This window comes from Mandrillus leucophaeus, unplaced genomic scaffold (assembly GCF_000951045.1).
Source record: "Mandrillus leucophaeus isolate KB7577 unplaced genomic scaffold, Mleu.le_1.0 Scaffold251, whole genome shotgun sequence".
NCBI classification, from domain to species: Eukaryota; Metazoa; Chordata; class Mammalia; order Primates; family Cercopithecidae; genus Mandrillus; species Mandrillus leucophaeus.
In genome coordinates this window covers 2,738,270-2,759,016 of record NW_012102599.1, presented here as the reverse complement: position 1 = coordinate 2,759,016, position 20,747 = coordinate 2,738,270, and the positions used below count along the sequence as shown (strand labels likewise).

At 39.8% G+C, this 20,747-nt stretch overlaps 1 protein-coding gene across 1 annotated transcript in view; it reads left to right on the top strand.

Moving 5' to 3' along the window:
* PDS5A (PDS5 cohesin associated factor A) overlaps positions 1–20,747 on the top strand; it is a 159,814-nt gene that overhangs the window by 36,608 nt on the left and 102,459 nt on the right. Inside the window, exons 2-4 of the mRNA XM_011983585.1 lie at positions 16,417–16,620; positions 17,707–17,793; positions 18,327–18,424. Of these exons, the coding sequence (XP_011838975.1) occupies positions 16,417–16,620; positions 17,707–17,793; positions 18,327–18,424 (389 nt within the window). The remainder of the gene's footprint in view (positions 1–16,416; positions 16,621–17,706; positions 17,794–18,326; positions 18,425–20,747) is intronic.

The window sequence follows — 20,747 nt, the reverse complement described above, 5'->3', positions numbered from 1 at the left end:
AGATAGGGTCTTCCTGTGTTGCCCAGGCTGATCTCAAACTCGTGGGCCTGAAGTAATTCCCCTCACCTCATCCCCTCACAGTGCTGGTTTTACAGGTGTGAGCCACCACTTCCAGCCTATAGTAATCCTTTATGATGAGTTTTATTTATTTATTTTTTTTTTCCCGAGACACAGTCTCACTGCAACGCCCAGGCTGGAGTGCAATAGTGTAGTCTTGGCTCACTGCAACCCACACCTCCCAGGTTGAAGTGATTCTCCTGCCTCAGCTTCCCAAATAGCTGGGATTACAGGTGCCTGACTAATTTTTTGTGTTTTTAGTAGAGATGGGGTTTCTCTATTGCCCAGGCTGGTCCCTAACTCCTGACCTCAAGTGATCCGCCTGTCTTGGCCTCCCAAAGTGCTGGGATTACAGGCATGAGCCACCACGCCTGGCCAATGGGTTTTATTTCTATAAGGTAATTAGTAACTTTTCTATTTTCTTTCTGAATCTAGTAATTTAGTCTTTTTTTCTTGGTCAGTCTAGCTGAAAAGTCATCAATTTTGTTGATGTTTTCAAAGAACCAGCTTTTTGTTGCCCTTTCTCTAGCTGCCATCAAGTTCTTCTGGGTGGTAATATTTTTGGCAACTGATATAGGAAGGCGGTGCCCATTTCTGCTTCTCTGCCACTGTCTACTTTTTCCGACCACCCCCTTTTCATCATGCCTATAGGGGAATTTCCCTATACTTACTGTTGATTTTCCTCTAACTCTCACTGCTTCAGTGCTGTAATTAATTCCATCTGTCTTTTTCCCACATATGTACACTTGTCGGCTTGAATCTCTTTTCCTTTCCTTTTTTTCTTTCTTTCTTTTTTTTTTTTTTTGAGATGGAGAGATGGAGTCTCACTCCGTCACCCAGGCTGGAGTGCAGTGATGCAATCTCAGCTCACTGTAACCTCTACCTTCTGGGTTCAAGTGATTCTCCTGCCTCAACCTCCCGAGTATATGGGATTACAGGCACCTGCCACCATACCCAGCTAATTTTTGTGTTTTTAGTAGAGACGAGGTTTCGCCTTGTTGGCCAGGCTGGTTTCAAACTCCTGACGTCAAGTGATCCACCTTCCACAGCCTCCCAAAGTGCTAGGATTACAGGGGTGAGCCACTGTGCCTGTCCTCCTTTTTTTCTTTCAACTCTTAATCCGTTTAACCTTAGAAAAACTGCTGTGTTTTATTTTATTTTTGAGCAAAAATACCTTACATAATGTTTGATCATTTTAAGTATAAGGCAAACGATTTACCTTTATGAAGGAAAAGGAAAGCCAGGGTACTTGACATTCAATTAATGGATTAAGAGAGCTATTAAGTTGCTAGATGCTCCCATCTAAATTTTCTACTGTAGTCTTCATCAAACTAAATTGTGACAAAGTGGGCTTTTTGAGTTTGCCTGGGAACATAATCACTTAGTAGTTATAACTAATACAGTACAGTTTTTATAGTATAATGTGTGTATTTCAGTAGTCATTTGAGTAAGCATTCCTCTTTCTATATATAACATATAGGATGGCCAGGCACGGTGGCTCAAGCCTGTAATCCCAGCACTTTGGGAGGCCGAGGCGGGTGGATCACGAGATCAGGAGATCGAGACCATCCTGGCTAACATGGTGAAACCCCGTCTCTACTAAAAAAAATACAAAAAAAAAAAAACCAACTAGCCGGGCGTGGTGGCGGGCGCCTGTAGTCCCAGCTACTCGGAGGCTGAGGCGGGAGAATGGCGTGAACCCGGGAGGCGGAGCTTGCGGTGAGCCGAGATCGCACCACTGCACTCCAGCCTGGGTGACACAGCGAGACTCCGTCTCAAAAAAAAATATATGTATATAGGTAAGAGTACTAAGTAGTGATTGACTAGCTACATTGCCTGCATTTAAATTTTTATGCCCTTGCACAACTTACTTGGCCTGTTTCCTTATCTGTTAAACAGGGGTATTAGTAATAATGCTTCTCATAGGTATCATTGTATTACATAAGTTAATAGTGTATTTAAATTATTTGAAATGTGCCTCACACATAGCAGGAACACAATACATGTTAGCTATTAGTACTATTGCAAGTAGTTCCTATAAAAAAAATAGGCTTTAAGAATTGAGAATTCGTAAAGAAAAGAAAATGGAAATAGTTTGTGTTGTAAAGAAAAAAAGAATAGAGAATTTATTATATGAGGATCAAAGTATAGAATGATTGGTTTGTGTCATATTGTCTTCACTCACTTTATTCGTCCATCTCACAAATACCTGAAGATTAGAGAGCATCTGAGGTTATGTTAAAACCAAGTCTCAAAGCCTTTGAACCCGCCATGCACGTGTCAAACTCTCAGCCTTTTTAAAATTTTGTTTTTTTGAGATGGAGTTTCACCCTTGTTGCCTGGGCTGGAGTGTAATGGCGCGATCTTGGCTCACCGCAGCCTCCGCCTCCTGAGTTCAAGCGATTCTCCTTCCTCAGCCTCTGAGTAGCTGGGATTACAGGCATGTGCCACCAAGCCTGGTCAAGTTTTTGTATTTTTAGTAGAGACAGGGTTTCTCCATGTTGGTTAGGCTGGTCTCAAACTCCTGACCTCAGGTGATCCACCCACCTCGGCCTTCAGAGTGCTAGGATTACAGGCGTGAGCCACCGTGCCGGGCCAAACTCTCAGCCTTTAAGGCTACTCAATGTTTTAGGACCTTATGAATTTCCCTTGAGGCTAAAAATAACTTCTATGATGCTCTGTTATAGTCAGTATCCTGGTAATTTTTAAGAATCTTACTTGTGGGTTATCTGGAAGGCAGAAATAAATGGAGTAAACCCTTTTTACCTACATTAGAAACCTTCCATAATGATTAATAGTGTATTTTGTAGTATGTGCTTGTTAAATGGTTTAGGTCCGATAGAATGGATTTTTTTTTTTTTTTGATACGGAGTCTCACTGTCCCCCAGGCTGGAGTGCAAATGATATGATCTCGGCTCACTGGTTCAAGTGATTCTTGTGCCTCAGCCTCCCAAGTTACTGGGATTACAAGTGCACACCACCACACCTGGCTAATGTTTTTGTTTTGTTTTGTTTTGTTTTTGTATTTTTTGTAGAGATGGGATTTCACCATGTTGGCCAGGCCGGTCTCAGACTCCTGACCTCAAGTGATCTGCCCGCCCCGGCCTCCCATAGTGCTGGGATTACAGGCGTGAGTCACTGCACCTGGCCAGAATGTATCTTTAAAATAGAATTGGGTTTGGAGTTCAGGAAGAAGCTAGTAAAATGTGTGGCATCTAATTTTTCTGCACCACACAATTTAGGTATGAAATAATAACCTTGTCTTATTAAGTAATGCTAACCTTGACTAAATATATTAGTAATAAATTATATATTCAAGTAATTTATGCTGGTTTATTAGAAAAATGCCAAATGCGAGTTTTGGAGGCATTTCTGTTCTCAGACTTGGTCAATCACTGAAATCTAGAACGTGTAAAAAATGTACTAATAAATTTCATTCCTTCAGAAAGCATCTTGTATATATATCTTAGTATGTAAGGCAGATGTGGAATATGTAAAACACAGCCCCCATCCTTTAGGAGATCCTTTAGGAGTTCACTGCAGCCTTGAACTTCTGGCCTCAAATGATCCTCCCACTTAAGCCTCCCAAAGTGCTGGGATTAGTGTCTTGAGAAGGCATAATTTTTATACTAATGATCACAGCATTAGATGCTGTAAAGCAATTGCTTCATAATTGGTACAGTGTTTCCAGTACAAAGGAGTCAGTGATCCCTTCAGAAGAGGAAGTTGACTGGGCGTAGTGACTCAAACCTGTAGTCCTAGCACTTTGGAAGGCCTTGGCAGGTGGATCGCTTGAGCCCAGGAGTCCAAGACTAGTCTGGGCAACATGGCAAAACCCTTCTCTACAAAAGATACAAAAATTAGGTAAGTGTGGTGGTGCATGACTGTAGTCTGAGCTACTCCGGAGGCTGAGAGCTTAAGGCTGTAGTGACCTGTGATTATGCCACTGCACTCTAGCCTACGTGACTGAGTGATACCCTGTCTCAAGAAAAAATGGAATTTGGGCAAAAATATTAAGGATGGGTAAGAATTTAGTAAAAGCATATGTTTGGGTAGGGTGGCTTGTATTGAGGAGCAGAAGCAATTCTAGGACATATTCACATATTTTAAAAAGTGTCAAACTCTATGAGCTTTCTTTTTTCTGTGTAAAGCTGTAAAGAGGCTCAAGATATTTTTGGAAGATAATGAATTAACCCAGTTTGACTAGAGTGGAGAGTTGACATTACATAATGTTTTATAATTATATATAAACGTATACATATGTGTAAGTATACACGTGGAAAAGGCAAACAAAATTATAAAATTGATTATGTTTAAAATGTCGTAAGGAATTCGGCAATAGGAAATCACTGTTTGAGTGGGGATAACATTAATTTAGGAGCACTGTGTTTGGTTTTAAAATCTAAAGAGACTCAAGTTGGGTATGATGCAGTAAGGGCCTAAACTAGGCATTTTGGCAGTGGAATCTAAATGTTACCAACTTTATTCAGTATGAAACTAGCTCGCTGTTTTTGTTGTTGCTGAGATGGGGTCTTGCTCTGTGGTTCAGGCTGGAGCAGCAGTGGTGCAATTATAGTTCACTGCAGCCTTAAACTCCTGGCCTCAAGAGCTCCTCCCTCCTCAGCCTCCCAAAGTGCTGGGGTTACAGACATGAGCCACCACTCCTGCCTGTGAGGTTTTCTTAAAAGGAATTTACAATCTAGGTGCAATGAAAAGGCATAATAATGATGTGATAAACTTGGTCAGTAAGCCACTTGAACTTTGAGCCTTAGGCCCAAAAGTTGCTCTAATGTGCTAAACTCCAATATCAGTTTGTGTGTATTCAATTCTAACGGCTTTATGCATTAACTGTGCTCCTGCACCACCTGCCTTAAGTGTTCACCTTGAATGTGTATTAAATAAATAAAAGGGCTATGTTAGAAATAATGGTACAAAATAGGAAAGGAAGCTGCAAAGAGGCACATGTTGGCAAATAGGTTGTTCATTCTCAGTCTGAACTGGCAGTCCATGTATATGCTTAGTGAGTAAACTACCATTTTAATATAAAAATTAGATGGCATGTTTAATTCAGAACTCAACAGTGTCTTTACACCTGACAGGTGAATTTTTGTTGTTGAAAGATTGGTGTACATGTAAAGTTTTCTGGGATAATAGTTTCATTAATTCAAAAAACACTGAGTACTTACTCTGTATGAGGCACATTTTTTATAGACTCTAGGACTACACAAACAAATTTTAAATCTATTGCCTTCACAGAACTTAAAAGTCTAGTACAGGAAAGACAGAGTAAGCAAGTAAAATGTAAGAAAAGTGAAGAAAAGTAAAACTAAGAAGAGAAACAGTGCTTTTACAGCATATAAGTTAAAATGGTGTCCTTGCAAGTATTAGATTGGCAATACTGAAACCTGGGTTTTAGTTTTCAGTTCTAGACCTACCATTAACTCATTATGTTTCTTCAGTTAATATCTCTAGGCTGAGCATAGTGGCTCATGCCTGTAATTTCAGGACTTTGGGAGGCCAAGATGGGTGGATTGCTTGAGCCCAGGAGTTTGAGTCAGCCTGGGCAACATGATGAAATCCTGTCTCTACAAAAATAAAAACAAGCAAAAAGACACTAAAAATTAGCCAGGCATAGTGGCGCATGCCTGTAGCCTCAGCTACTCGGGAGGCTGAAGTGGGAGGATTGCTTGAGCCCTGGAGGTGAAGGCTGCAGTGAGTCCTGTTCACACCTCTGCACTCCAGCTTGGGTGACAAAGCAAGACCTTGTCTCCAAAAAATTAAAGTAAAATAAAAATCTGTAGGGCTGTTTCTTCCTTTGTCTCCTCTTCCTCCTCCTCTCTATTTTTATGTGAAGGAGTTCACATTTCTGAAGCCCCTACATTATCTAAAAGGTCATTAGATTAACTGCTATAAAGAGAACCTGAGATTCTTATGTATCTAAAATTCTTACATATCTTTAGATTCCTATATATCTGAAATGTAACATAAAAGGTGCATAAAACAAATGCAGTTTGGTAAATAACCACAAAGTGAATATATGAATAAATAGAATATCATCAGCACCCCCAGAAGTTGTGTGTTCCCCTCAGTTGTAAGCTTCTTCCTTCATACGTAATTCCTCCATTACCATGTTAATGCAGTCTCCTTGGTTTTCTGATATTTTCACTATATATCTCTAAAAATAATAGGTTCTTTTTTTCTTTTCTTTTTTCTTCCAGACAGGGTCTCGTTCTGTCACCCAGGCTGGAGTGCAGTGGCATGATCTTGGCTCACTGCAACCTCCACCTCCCGGGCACAAGTGATTCTCTCACTTCAGCCTTCCAAGTAGCTGAGATTACAGGCACCCGCCACCATGCCCAGCTAAATTTTGTATTTTTTTTTTTTTTTTTGAGACGAAGTCTGGCTCTGTCTCCCAGGCTGGAGTGCAGTGGCGCGATCTCGACTCACTGCAACCTCCGCCTCCTGGGTTCACACCGTTCTCCTGCCTCAGCCTCCCGAGTAGCTGTAACTACAGGCGCCCGCCATCATGCCCGGCTAATTTTTTGTATTTTTAGTAGAAACGGAGTTTCACCGTGTTCACCAGGATGGTCTCGATCTTCTGACCTTGTGATCCACCCGCCTCGGCCTCCCAAACTGCTGGGATTACAGGCATGAGCCACTGCACCCGGCCTAAATTTTGTATTTTTAGTACAGATGGGGTTTCACCATGTTAGCCAGGCTCATCTCAAACTCCTGACTTCAAGTGATTCTCCTGCCCTGGCCTCCCAAAGTGCTGGGATTGCAGGCGTGAGACACTGCTCCTGGCCAGTTTCATTGTTTTCTAGTTTTATTTATTTTTCACTCTATTTAGACAGAGTCTCTGTTGCCCAGGCCAGAGTACACTGGTACAACCATAGCTCAATTTAAATATATCCAAATTATTGTACAGTAGTTGACTATACCTTAATAAAGCTATTTTTTGTTTGTTTATTTTTGTTTTTTTTTTTGGAAATGAAGTCTTGTTTTGTTGTCCAGGCTGGAATGCAGTGGTGCAATTTCAGCTCACTGCAACCTCCGCCTCCTGGGTTCAAGCGATTCTCCTGCTTCAGTGACCCGAGTATCTGGGATTTCTGCAGGCGTGTGCTACCATGCCTGACTAATTGTTGTATTTTTAGTAGAGAAGGGTTTCAGCATGTTGGCCAGGCTACTCTCCAACTCCTGACCTCAAGTGATCTACCTGCCTTGGCTTCCCATAGTGCTGGAATTAAGGCATGAGCCATCTCACCCAGCCCCAATAAAGCTATTAAAAAATTTGTTTTTAATTTTATTTTTTGAGAAAGGATCTCACTGTGTCGCCCAGGCTGGACTGCAGTGGTGTGATCAGAGCTCATTACAGCCTCACCCTCCCAGGTTCAAGCGATCCTCCTGCCTCATTCTCCCGAGTAGCTGGTACTACAGGTGCATGTCACCATGCACACCTAGCTTTTATTTATTATTATTAGTAGAGATGAGGTCTTGTTACGTTGCCCAGGTTGGTCTCCAACACTTGGGCTCAAGCAGTTTTCCTGCCTCGACCTCCCAAAGTGTGATTACAGGCATGAGCCACTGTACAATGTACAACCATAGCTCAGCCATAGCCTTGATCTGGGCTCAAGCCATCTTCTTGCCTCAGCCTCCCAAGTAGCTGGGGCTATAGGCATTGGCCAACATGAATGACTTTTTTCTAGTTTTACTTTTTCAATTTTATATGGCTAGAATCATATTAGATTCCTTGTATTACTGTGTCTTCAGTGTTATGTTTGAGTTTCATGTTATTGTTTTTTTTTTTTTTTTTTTTTTTTTTTTTTTTTTTTTTTAAGATGAAATCTCGCTCTGTCACCAGGGTGGAGTGCAGTGGCGCGATCTCGGCTCACTGCAACCTCAGACTCCCTGGTTCAAGCAATTCTCCTGCCTCAGCCTCCTGAGTAACTGGGATTACAGGCATGTGCCACCATGCCCAGCTAATTTTTGTATTTTTACTAGAGATGGGGTTTCACCATGTTGGCCAGGATGATCTTGATCTCCTGATCTCGTAATCCATCTGCCTCAGCCTCCCAAAGTGCTGGGATTACAGGCATGAGCTACTGTGCCCGGCCTAACTATATAGTATTTCATTATACAGTTTAATCAGTCTTCTGTTGACATTTTTCACTTGTAGATTTTTGGCTTTTACAAACCACATTGCTGTTGTTAAAATAAAAACTTTAGACATATTATTTTTGAGACGGAGTCTTGCTCTGTCACCTAGGCTGGAGTACAACGGCGCGATCTTGGCTCACTGCAACCTCTGCCTCCCAGGTTCAAGCAATTCTTCTGCCTCAGCCTCCCGAGTAGCTGGGATTACGGGCACCTGCCACCATGCCTGGCTAAGTTTTGTATTTTTAGTAGAGACAGGTTTTCACCATGTTGGCCAGGCTGGTCTCAAACTCCTGACCTCAGGTGATCCGCCCACCGCGACCTCCCAAAGTGCTGGGATTACAGGCGTGAGCCACCGTGCCCGGCCCAGGCACATTAAATTTAACAGAATTTAATTGAGCAAAGAATGATTCACAAACTGGGCAGCCCCCTCCAAACTTGAGTGGGTTCAGAACAGTTCCAGAGCTGCCAAGTGGTCGGATAACATTTATGGACAGAAAAAGGAAAGTGATATACGGAAAACGAAAGTGAGGTACAGAAGTAGCTGAATTGGTTACAACTCAGCGTTTGCCTTATTTGATCACGGTTTGAACAATTGGCCACCTATGATTGGCCACAATTCTGTGTGATTGGTAGGAAAGTAGGTTACAGTCTTTTTACAGTCTGGTTAGGTACAGCTCACTATGTATGGAGAATCCTTTAGGCTGAATTTATGCAAGGAGGCAACTTTAGGCTAAACTTAACACTCCAATCATCCTTGTATACATACTGTTAACTGCTTTAGGGCACCACCAGAGGTGAAATTGTTGAATCATTGGTCATGCATGTCTTCTGATTAACTGAAAGCACCAAAGTGGTTGTACCAACTTACATTTCAATTAAAAAGTGAGTGAGAGTTCTCATTTGCTACGTTGGACTTACAAAAAGTTCATTTGGCCGGACACAGTAACTCACACCACTTTGGGAAGTCAAGGCAGGAGAATCGCCCGAGGTCAAAATTTGGAGACCAGCCTAGGCAACATAACAAGACCCCATCTCTGCGAATAGTAATAAATAAAAAATCAGCTGCGCATAGTGACATTCGTCTGTGGTCCCAGCTACTCAGGAGACTGAGGCAGGAGGATCCCTTGAGCCAGGGAGGTTGAGGCTGTTGTAAGCACTGATCACACCACTGCAGTCCAGCCTGGGCAACAGAGTGAGAACCTTTCTCAAAAAATAAAATTAGAAAAAAAATTTTAATAGCTATATTGGGGTATAATTGAATTACTGTACAATAATTTGGACATAGTTAAATTATATGACATAATAGTCTATCTGATCTTTGTTCTGATTCTTGGCACAGAGCTTCAAAAACCCTTGGAACTTCCCAAGTGAGAGTATCTTTGTTACGCTAATGAGGCAGCTTCTGGCAGTGCCGCTAGATAACTTCAGGATGGGGCTGGTCACTTAAATTAGAGGATTGGAACTTTCTCCCAGGAGGAGAGGGAGGCTGGAGATTGAGTTCAGTCTTGATTTTATCATTCATGCCTATGTCGTAAAGCCCAATGAATCCTGTGAACACTAAAGCTCAGGGGAGGTTACTGGTTGGTGAACACAGTGATATGCTGGGAGGATGACACGTCCGGATTCCATGAGAAGAGGGCATGAAGCTCTGTGTCCCCATCCCATCCACACACCCCTCTTCACCCCCAAGACTTTGGCTTATGTATCTCTTCAGTTTGACTGTTCATACGTTATATACTTTGCTTCCACCTTGTTATTTTCTGTTTCTTTTTCCTTCTAGCTCACAGCACCTGGTATTCCCCAGTGGTCTACCATCCAAGATCGAGCCTGCTCAATCCTGTTTAGGCTTCCAAGTATTTCCTTTATAATAAAACTGTGACAGTAAACATAGTGCTTTCAGGCTGGGTGCAGTGGCTCACACCTGTAATCCCAGCACTTTGGGAGGCCAAGGTGGGCAGATCACCTGAGGGCAGGAGTTCGAGACCCACCTGGCCAACATGACGTAACCCCATCTCTACTAAAAATACAAAAAAATTAGCCAGACATAGTGGTATTCACCCAGCTATTAGGGCAGGCTGAGGCATGAGAATCACTTGAACCTAGGAGACGGAGGTTGTAATGAGCTGAGATTGTGCCACTGCGCTCTAGCCTGGGTGACAGTAAAACTGCGTCTCGAATAAATAAATAAATAATAAATAAAAATATAGTGCTTTCCTTAAGTTGTGAGTTATTCTAGCAAATTTTTAAACCTATGTGTCTGTGTGTGTATACATACATACATACCACAACAGAGAAAATCTTTGCAACTTTTGGTTAGGTAATGATTTCTTAGGTAGAACACACAAAGCACAAACCATAAAAGAAAATAGTTGATAAAGTTAGATGACATTAATTAATCCTTCATCAATTAAATTTTTCTATGCTGTTAAAGACAAGCCTCAGACTGCGAGAAAATATTTGCAATACACATATCTGATAAAGGATTGGTACCCAGAATATATGACAGCTGAAAACACATAAGGAAAAAAGAAATTTGGAGAGGCATATCACCAAGAAAATGTAGAGTAGATGGCAAATACGTGAAGAGATGCTTAATTTTGAGTTAATTTGTCTCAAAAAATATTTATAGAGTGCTGGAATGTAAATATTCAGTAAATGTTAATCATTATTAATAGTATTGGTGTTAGTGTTTCTTTTTTATCAATATTATAAAAATCTAGCTGTGGGCAAAATACTTTGATTTTTTCCTGCTCGTTTCTTCAAAGACAAAAAGAAATACTGAGACCACAATAGATAAATAGCCAGAGGGTATTAAAACACAATCCACAGGAAAAAACCTCACACAGACATACCAAGAAATTGTTTCTCATAAGTGTATGATAAATTAGATGAGGTAAGAAGAGGTTAGTCTACAAAGAGCCAATAGCATTTAAAAAGGCCCAAAGGGCACAGGGGATTCTGACGTGTTTAAGGATCTGAGAAAATCAGAGTCATGTTTCAAATACCAGTCAAGCTTTAGTTATGTTATTTTAAGCAGACAGGGAACTTGGTATTTAAAAAGTGATTTGGAATTGCTGGAAGAGCACCCTTAATTCAGGCTTACAGGACTAGACTCCCAGAACACTTCATATAGCTGGCCCACAAGAAGAGCTGAATCATTCGCTCTAATCAGAAAGGGAGGGAAATCAGGAAGTGACCCTGGAGCTCTTAAGTAGGGACACACTTTTAGCCGTAATCCAGTGATTAGGAAGTCACCATTGGTATAATTTGCTACAGAGCCTCACGCAGTTTAATAGATTCGTACCAGCACAAAATGGGTGATTCTTCCCTCTGTCTTCACAGTGCTAACACCCAGTCAGTAGAAAGCTGCTGTGTATGTGCATGCCCCCCCCCCCCCACACACACACACCACCTCACGCCATACTTGCCATATGACAACAGCAGAAACTACACCACCACCTCTTCTGAACTTTCACCTTCCAAATCTTGAATAAGTGCCTCTGATGGGCTATACCAGAATTACGACTTCAACTCCATTGCAAGGGAATCTAGGAAATGTAGTTTTTAGCCTCAGTACAGCACATTAAAAATGTGCACAGAACGACATATTTAAAAAAAGGGAAGAATGAATGGAATTTCATTTGTGTTCCTGTGTGGTAAAGCAAAATCTAGTGGCTTAAAAGGGACCACAAAGTCTATTCACAGAATTGTAAGAAACAATTATTCAATAGACTTTGTGGTCCTTCTTTTCCATGTGGTGCCTGCCGGGCTCACTTTTTTTTTTTTTTTAACAGTTTATTTTAATTTAATAACAATCTGGGAAGTCTCCGTCAGCTGTTCCAGTGCAATATTAAGTGCAATTGGGAATTCAGAAATCTCAGTGGAACTGTTAGTGTAGCAAACCTTGTAGGTAAAATATATGTATACTTTAACTCTTACTTTTCTAGAGATAGCGTTTTGTTCTGTCACCAGGCTGGAATGCATTGGCATGATCCTAGCTCACTGCACCCTAGAACTTCTGGGCTCAAGCAGTCATCTTGTGTCAGCCTCCCAAGTAGCTGAGATTATAAGTGCAAGCCACCATTCTTGATAATACATACATACTTTTGATAGCACACAGGAACAGATCTCTCTAAAATTGCCCTCAATGATTTCATTCTCAGCAAACTGATCTGGGTCACTCAACATGTTTTGGTTTTGATTTTGAGACAGAGTTTTGCTTTTGTCACCCAGGCTGGAGTGCAATGGCACGATTGTGGCTTATTGCAATCTCTGCCTGCCAGATTCAAGCGATACTCTTGCCTCATCATCCCGAGTAGCTGGGACTACAGGCACCCACCACCATACCTGGCTAATTTTTGTATTTTTGGTTGAGACAGGGTTTCACCATGTTGGTCAAGATGGTCTCGAACTCCTGACCTCATGTGATCCACCCACCTCAGCCTCCCAAAGTGCTGGGATTATAGGCATGAGCCACTGTGCTTGGCTTCAACATGGCTTTTGATTGTTCCTCATGTTAGTGCATGTTCTCTCTCTCTCTCTCTCTCTCTTTTTTTTTTTTGAAATGGAGTCTTGCTCTTGTAGCCCAGGCTGGAGTGCAGTGGCGTGATCTCAGCTTACTGCAGCCTCCGCCTCCTGGGTTCAAGCAATTCTCCTGCCCCAGCCTCCTGAGTAGCTAGGATTACAGGCGCGCACCACCAGGCCTGGCTAATTTTTTTATTTTTAGTAGAGATGGGGTTTCACCATATTGGCCAGGCTGGTCTTGAACTCCTGACCTCATGATCCGCCTTCCTCAGCCTCCCAAAATGCTGGGATTACAGGTGTGACTCACCGCGCTTAGCACTGCATGTTCTCTTTTTATAATAAATTCATGACCATCGGAAGATACCAGTTTGACATACATGGCATCAGGAGCTTCACAGCCACCACAGGTTTTCTCCCCTTCATTGTGTGTATTTATGAAGCTCACTTTGCTTCTACAGGGCCACTCTTGTGGCTAAATTTAGATGACAACTCAATTAGGTCACCTTAGTTCTCTTCCACGTAGTCTATGTGATATACACAGCCTCTTGTTTTTTGAATAGTCTGGGATTCCTAATAGCATGGTGGGTACATTCCCATAGGGGCATTGCAGTCTCAATGTACAAATGCTTATCAGGCCTGTTCTTGCATCAGGCTGACCAATGTCTTTTTGGTCAAAATAAGTCACCTGGACTGGGCACGGAGGCTCATGCCTGTAATTCCAGCATTTGGGAAGGCTGAGGCAGGTGGATCACCTGAGGTCGGGAGGTTGACGACCAGCCTGGCCAACGTGGTGAAATCCTGTCTCTACTAAAAACGCAAAAATTAGCCAGACGTGGTGGCGAGTACCTGTAGTTCCCAGCTACTCAGGAGGCTGAGGCAAGAGAATCTCTTGAACCTGGGAGGCAGAGATTGCGGTGAACCAAGATCATGCCCCTGCAGTTTAGCCTGGGCGACAGAGCAAGACTCTTTCTTTAAAAAAAAAAAAAGTCACATGGCCAAATCCAGAGTCATTGTGGGAGAAGACTATACAAGGTATATATATGAGAAGGCATTGTATCATATAGCTCCAAGATAGCCCTGAATGATCCTTATTTCCTTGTATTTACTCCGTACAACACTGAACAGGGCTGACCTGAGTAACCAACAGGCTGTGGTAGAAGTGACAATGTATGCTTTTCAAGGTTAGATCATAAAAGACTGCCACTTCAGATTTGCTCTGTTGGATCTCGCACCAGGGGAAAACCAACTAACTGCCTTTTCACTCGAGCTGTCAAGAAAGGCCCATGTAGTGAGGAACTGAGGCCTTTCAACAATAGCCAGTGTCAACTTAGAACCGTAAGAATGAGTTACCTTCAAAACACACCCTCCATGCCCAGTCAAACCTTCAGATAACTGCAGCCTTGACCAGGTACAGCCTCTTGAGAGATTCCAGGCCCACACAACTTAGCTAAGCCACTTTCCAATTCTTCAACTACATATGATAAATGTTATTGTTTTAAGGCACTGAGTTTTGGGATAGTTTATTAGATAGCAATAATTTAAAAATATTTTTTAGCCTGGGCAACATATGGCAAAATCCCATCTCTACAAACACACAAAAGAAGTACAAAACTTAGCCAGGTGCGGTGGTGTGTGCCTGTAGTACCAGCAGCTCAGGGGGCTGAGGTGGAAGGATCTCTTGAACCTGGGAGGTAGAGGTTGCAGTGAGCTGAGATTGTGCTACTGACCAGCCCCGGCGGCAGAGCCAGACCTTTGTCTTGAACTCCTGGGCTCAAGCAGTCCTCCTGACTTGGCCTTCCAAAGTGCTAGGATTACAGGTGTGAGCCACCACACCCAGCCCTTCTCTATCTTTTGCTTCACAAACCCTGGTTCTAGTTTATTTGGATTTATCTAATTTCTCCAGATGGAAATATAGATGATGGATTTTTCATTCTTTCTTTTGTAAAATACACATTTAAGATTATAAATTTTCTTTAAGTACAGTGGTAAGTGCATCTTATGAGTTTTGGTAGTTCATATTTACATTATAATTCAGTTCAAAATATTTTCTCTTATTTCCATTATGATTCCTTCTTTTATCAGTCATACTTTCCTAACTATTTAAGGAAGAAATAAAACCAGCCTTACTAGCACACTTTTGATATACTGCAATAGAAAAAAAGAGAGATTACTGCTTATTTTGTTTCAAGCCAGTATAATTTAGTACTAAAACCTGATACGGTTGTCTTTAGAAGTTATAAGCCAGTTTCTTTCATATAATTACAAATAAATAGAAATAATGTAATAGCAAATAAAATATAATACATAAAATGTTATGACCAAGTTTATTAAGTGTTAATTCACAAGGCCCCACGATAGGTTGTCTGCAAACTGAGGAGCAAGGAGAGCCAGTCCAAGTCCCAAAACGGAAGAACTTGGAGTCTGATGTTTGAGGGCAGGAAGCATCCAGCACGGGAGAAATATGTAGGCTGGGAAGCTAGTCCCGCTTTCCCTTTTCACGTTTTTCTGCCTACTTTATATTTACTGGAAGCTGATTAGATTGTGCTCACCAGCTTAAGGTGGACCTGCCTTCCCCAGCCCGCTGACTCAAATGTAATCTCTTTTGGCAACACTCACACAGGAACACCCAGGATTAGTACTTTGTATCCTTCAATCCAATCAAGTTGACACTCAGTTTAAGACGCACAGATTAAGTAAACTATGATTTATAATTAGAGAATAATTTTTAAGGTCTGGGGAAATTATTGTGATTTGGTACATAAAGAATTATGGTTATTTGCATAATTACAGAGAAAACAGGCCAGCATAAAGTACACAAAAATGTGAATAGTAGTTTCTGGAGTTGATAAATTATGGATTTTTCTTTTATTTTTTTCATGATTCTTTGCATTTTATAATGATTCCAAGGTGTGTGTTGGTTAAATTTATAACCATAAATAACAACAGGTTAATTATACTTAAATATTTTAATTAGAAATACAACTGCATTAAAATTATTCTAAAATGCCTTTTTTTTTTTTTTTAAAGACAGTGTCTCTGTCACCTGGTCTGGAGTGCAGTGGTATGATCTTGGGGCACTGCAATCTCCGCCTCCTGAGCTCAAGGGATTCTCCCATCTCAGCCTCCCATGCAGCTGGGACTACAGACACATGCTACCATACCCAGCTAATTTTTGTATTTTTTGTAGAGACAGAGTCTTGCCATGTTGTCCAGCCTGGAAAATGACTTTTTATTGTGAAATGTAAAAGTCATTAAAGCATGCAATGAAACAGCAATTTTAAGGAGCCTAAACAATGCACCTTTAATCATAAACTATAAAAGAAACATAGTCAATGATGTTGCCAAATATCAAATGAATATTATTGTCCACGTGGGGCCAGGGACTACCTGGGCTAGATTTAAAATGAGTAATAAGAGGCTTAAGTTCTTCATAAATGAGGTGCTAGTTCAGATAATGTGTCTAAGAAGTTGATACTTGTTTATGGGTTTTTTAGACTAGCTGTTTCATGCTTGTGATCTTTTCTGAAATTCTTAAATGAAGATTTATACAAAGTTGACTGAATTGTCTGGTGGCCACTGATTGCTAATGGAAATGACTTTTTTTTAAAAAAATTACATCTTCCACTGATTTCTAAATGCCAGGAGTTGATTTTTTTGTGTTTTTGTACATTTTTACAGATGGTAGTGAAAACTTTTATGGATATGGATCAGGACTCAGAAGATGAAAAACAGCAGTATCTCCCACTAGCCTTGCATCTTGCATCTGAATTCTTCCTCAGGAACCCCAATAAAGATGTGCGTCTCCTTGTAGCATGTTGTTTGGCTGATATCTTTCGTATCTATGCCCCGGAAGCTCCATATACTTCCCATGATAAACTTAAGGTAAATACAGTCTTTTTCATTTTATTATATTTTTCATTCACCGCTGTTCAGAAGGTATACTTTTATTTTTATATTTTACCTTTATGAACATAGGTTTCATATTAGTCTCTTCATCTTAAGAATATATCATAAGTTGCAAAATTATTCATTCAGTTAGTATTTCCACAAATAACTGGGTTAGTTGGTTGTTTGATTTGAAGCATAGAAAGGTGTAGTTCAGAACTAGTCCCTGTGTGCTCAAATCCAATTTTCGGGTTAATACATCACAAAAGCCCAGATGGCTATGTTCCAGGGATAAATAGCAGATTAATGATACTTTTTAAAAATAATAGCATACCAGAATTTACATATTCATATGACTGTTTTCCACTATAAGTTATTCAGCATGCAAAACTATAGCTCATCTTGGTCATTCTGCCTTTGTTCAAGTGTTTGTGGAACTCATATTGATCTCTTGAGGAGATTTGGTATTTTGAATAATTTTATTCTTGGCAAATTTTAATCCTGTAGGCTGCTTTCTTTAAAAATAGTCCTAAAATTATTTTGTATTATATTGATACTACTGTGAGTTAAAACTTCTAAAGAAAGCTTATTAAGAAATGAAAGACTATCATGAAACATAGTACCATTGGACTAGTCTTTTGCCTTTTTACGCACTCAACTTCGTAGTCATACATCAACTTCAAAACATTGGCTAAAAATTACTGTTTACTTGCAGGAAATAGTAATGGAAATACTCATATCCAACTCCTTAAAATGAAGATAGTTTTTGCCACTATGCAAGGTGGAGATAGTGAAGTGAAAGCACGATAGTAGAAGAAAATATAATGAGATACAGAGCCCGTGGTCCTCTCTGAAAGAGAAAGCCTTAAGATTTGTGGTGTATTTTTGCTTCTAGAGAGTATAATTTTATTTGATTGGATCTTTTGAATCATTTTGAATAATAGACTAGGCCAATCCCAAGACATTCATCTAAAGGAGAATTTTCCTTTATTGTAGTTTGTACACAAATAATAAATTTACATACTATTAGTGTGTTGTGAAAGAAAAGTATTTGTGTCTAATATGTTTTATTTTTTTTAACAGGACATATTTTTGTTTATTACCAGACAGTTAAAAGGTTTGGAGGATACGAAGAGTCCACAGTTTAATAGATACTTTTATTTATTAGAGGTAAAAAACCAAAAACTTTATTTAATAACTGTTACATTATTTCACATGATAGAAAATTCTTCATGTTAACTTTGTAATGTAAAATGAGTCTTTTTGTTTTGTTCAAAGCCTATAATGTCTTTTACATTTCATAAGGAAAATATTATTTTATTTTTCTTCCTATCTTGAAGAGATAAAGTATATTCTGATGGAAAAACTGTAGATTATTTGAAGCTATGCCTTTTGTTTGTATCTTTCTATTTTTATTATTTTCTATTCTAGAAACAGATTTTTTAACTGCTTCTTAAATTTTGTGTGTAAATATATCTACCAACTTAAAAATATTGAGTATTTTTCAGTTTGAGAAAATTGATGCCATCAGGTATATATCTTTTTCAAGTCAGAATATGTGATTAATTTAACACTTAAAATTTAATATGTTGAGTCTTTATAGACTTTAATATGTTTCTAACTAAAAATTTTTACTGAATTTTTATTATATAACTATTCTGTTTATATATGTATAATTCAATAATTATTTTTATTTATTTAAGAATTTAGCTTGGGTTAAATCATATAACATCTGCTTTGAATTGGAAGATTGCAATGAAATTTTTATTCAGCTTTTTAGGACTCTCTTCTCAGTGATCAAGTAAGTTATTTTTCAAGCATTTCTGCTTGTCTCTTTTTCTTGATTTATATATTCAGATGTTATATACTCTACATCTACACTAAGATATTTCAGAGTTATAAGGAATTGTTTTTCTTAGAAAACTTAACATGAAGGGGAAAGTAAAAATTCTGTTGTCCGAACACTGCCTTTGACCACCTACTACCATTTTAAATTATGCTATCAGTTTACTGGTTGGCCCTTCAGTGCCCCAGTCTGTCCTGGAGGCTGTGGACCAGTAGAGAAGTATAAAGTGGTGCTCTTGTTTTGAAGGAACTTAGTATCTAATAGAGGCAACCACATATGGTTGTAAAGCAAATCCTCTGAAACCTTACATTAATACAATGAAGTATTAAGTTATGAGGTAGAAATTATGCATATTGTATGTACCATTAGTGCTGGGAGACATAATAGCTCAGTCTTTAAGCTCACTAACTTTGACAACTTCATATTCTAGACCTAGAAAAAAAGTCTTAAACATTGCCTAAATTGGCCTTCTCTTTATAGAAGTAGGGAAACTAATCCAGAACCAGGAAGTGTAGTGGCTTGCCCAAGGACCAGTTGCTGAACACGAGGCTCAAATTCTGATTTTAGCCCATGTTTTTTGGTTTGTGAGTTTTTTTGTTTTTGTTTGGTTTGTTTTTTGTGTGTGTGGGTTTTTTGTTGTTGTTGTTGTTTTCTTCTGTGTGGGTTGTTTTGTTTTGTTTTTTTGAGACAGTGTTTTGCTCTGTGTCACCCATGCTGGAGTGCAGTGGTTCCATCTTGGCTCACTGCAACTTCCACCTCCCGGGTTCAAGCAATCCTCCTGCCTCAGCCTCCTGAGTAGCTGGGACTACAGGTGTGTGCCACCACACCCGGCTAATTTTTGTATTTTTAGTAGAGACAGAGTTTCGCCCTGTTGGCCAGGCTGGTCTCAAACTTTTGACCTCAAGTGATCCACCCACCTCAGCCTCCCAAAGTGCTGGGTTTACAGGTGTGAGCTCCTATGCCCAGCCTGGTTTGTTTTTTGTATAGTAAATCAAGTACTGCTATGAGATGTGTTCTAGAGCATTACATTATATATAAACATATCTCACATAAGTTTTCTAGTAGTCACATTAATAGAAAATAAAAACAAGTGAAATTCATTTTGATAATATATTTTATATATTCCACTGTATCCAAAAGTATTTTCATTCCAACATGTGGCCCTCGTCATGTTTCACATGTTCACCAGCCATATGTGGCAAATGGCTTGCATATTGAACAGCACATTTCCAGAGTTTTCTGGAGATTTTTATGAATACTGTATTGTATTTTCTTTTTCCTTAGATGGAATGGTAGGATTAGACATGATCCTGAAACAAACAGGAAAGGATCACTCCAGCTTGGCATAGGATAGAAGCTTGTAGAAAGACAGCATGAGAAAAAACTTCCTGTGGCATTTGACTAGCAGTAAGCCTTTAAAGTAAATGATAGAACATATAAACCTTACCTTTGTGTTTGTTAGCTTTTGCTGCATTACAAAGTAACCTAAAACTTGATGGTTTAAGACAGCCACCATTTTATTTAGCTCGTGATTCTGCTTGGCAGTTGATTTTATTTGGGTTGGATTTGCACCTGTGTTTGTAGTCAGTTGGCAGGATATCTGGCCGATACCTGGCTGTTGGCTGAGGTGGGCTGAAGTGATAGAACTGGGTCACATGTCTCACCCATTCAGGAGGTCAGCCCAGGCCTCTTCATATGCTGACTAGGTTCAAAAGTAGCAAGAAAGGGCAGGCCTCACTGTGGAAGCACTTGAAACTGATTCTTGGCCTTATAGTTTATACTTTATTGATTTTTCATTTGTCTGTCTGAAATTCTTTGAGAGATACTAGGATGACATTTTCAGAAAAACCTTCTAGGTATTGAAAGCATTTTAGATGAAACTTTTGATTTTCAGTATTGGTGAATTAAAACTTCTAGTGGCAAGGATACATCAATAATTGCTTATGTTGGCTTATGCATTTGGGGGTATTTAAATAGGTTTTTATCTTAATTTGAGGAATTGATTAAGACCTAAGGTGTGGGAGTTGAAAAAAATGGCTGCCTTTATTATCATACTTTTTGTTTGTTTCCTTAAAATTTTATCACCTTTAAAAATCTGGGGCATGTAAGCAGAAGTGTCCTTTCTTTGAAGTGGACGTGTGTGTGTGTGTGTGTGTGTGTGTGTTTTGAGACAGGGTCTTGGTCTGTCACCCAGGCTGGAGTGCAGTGGCATGATCATGGCTTGCTGATGTCTCGACCTCCTGGGCTCAAGTGATCCTCCCATATCAGCCTTCTGAGT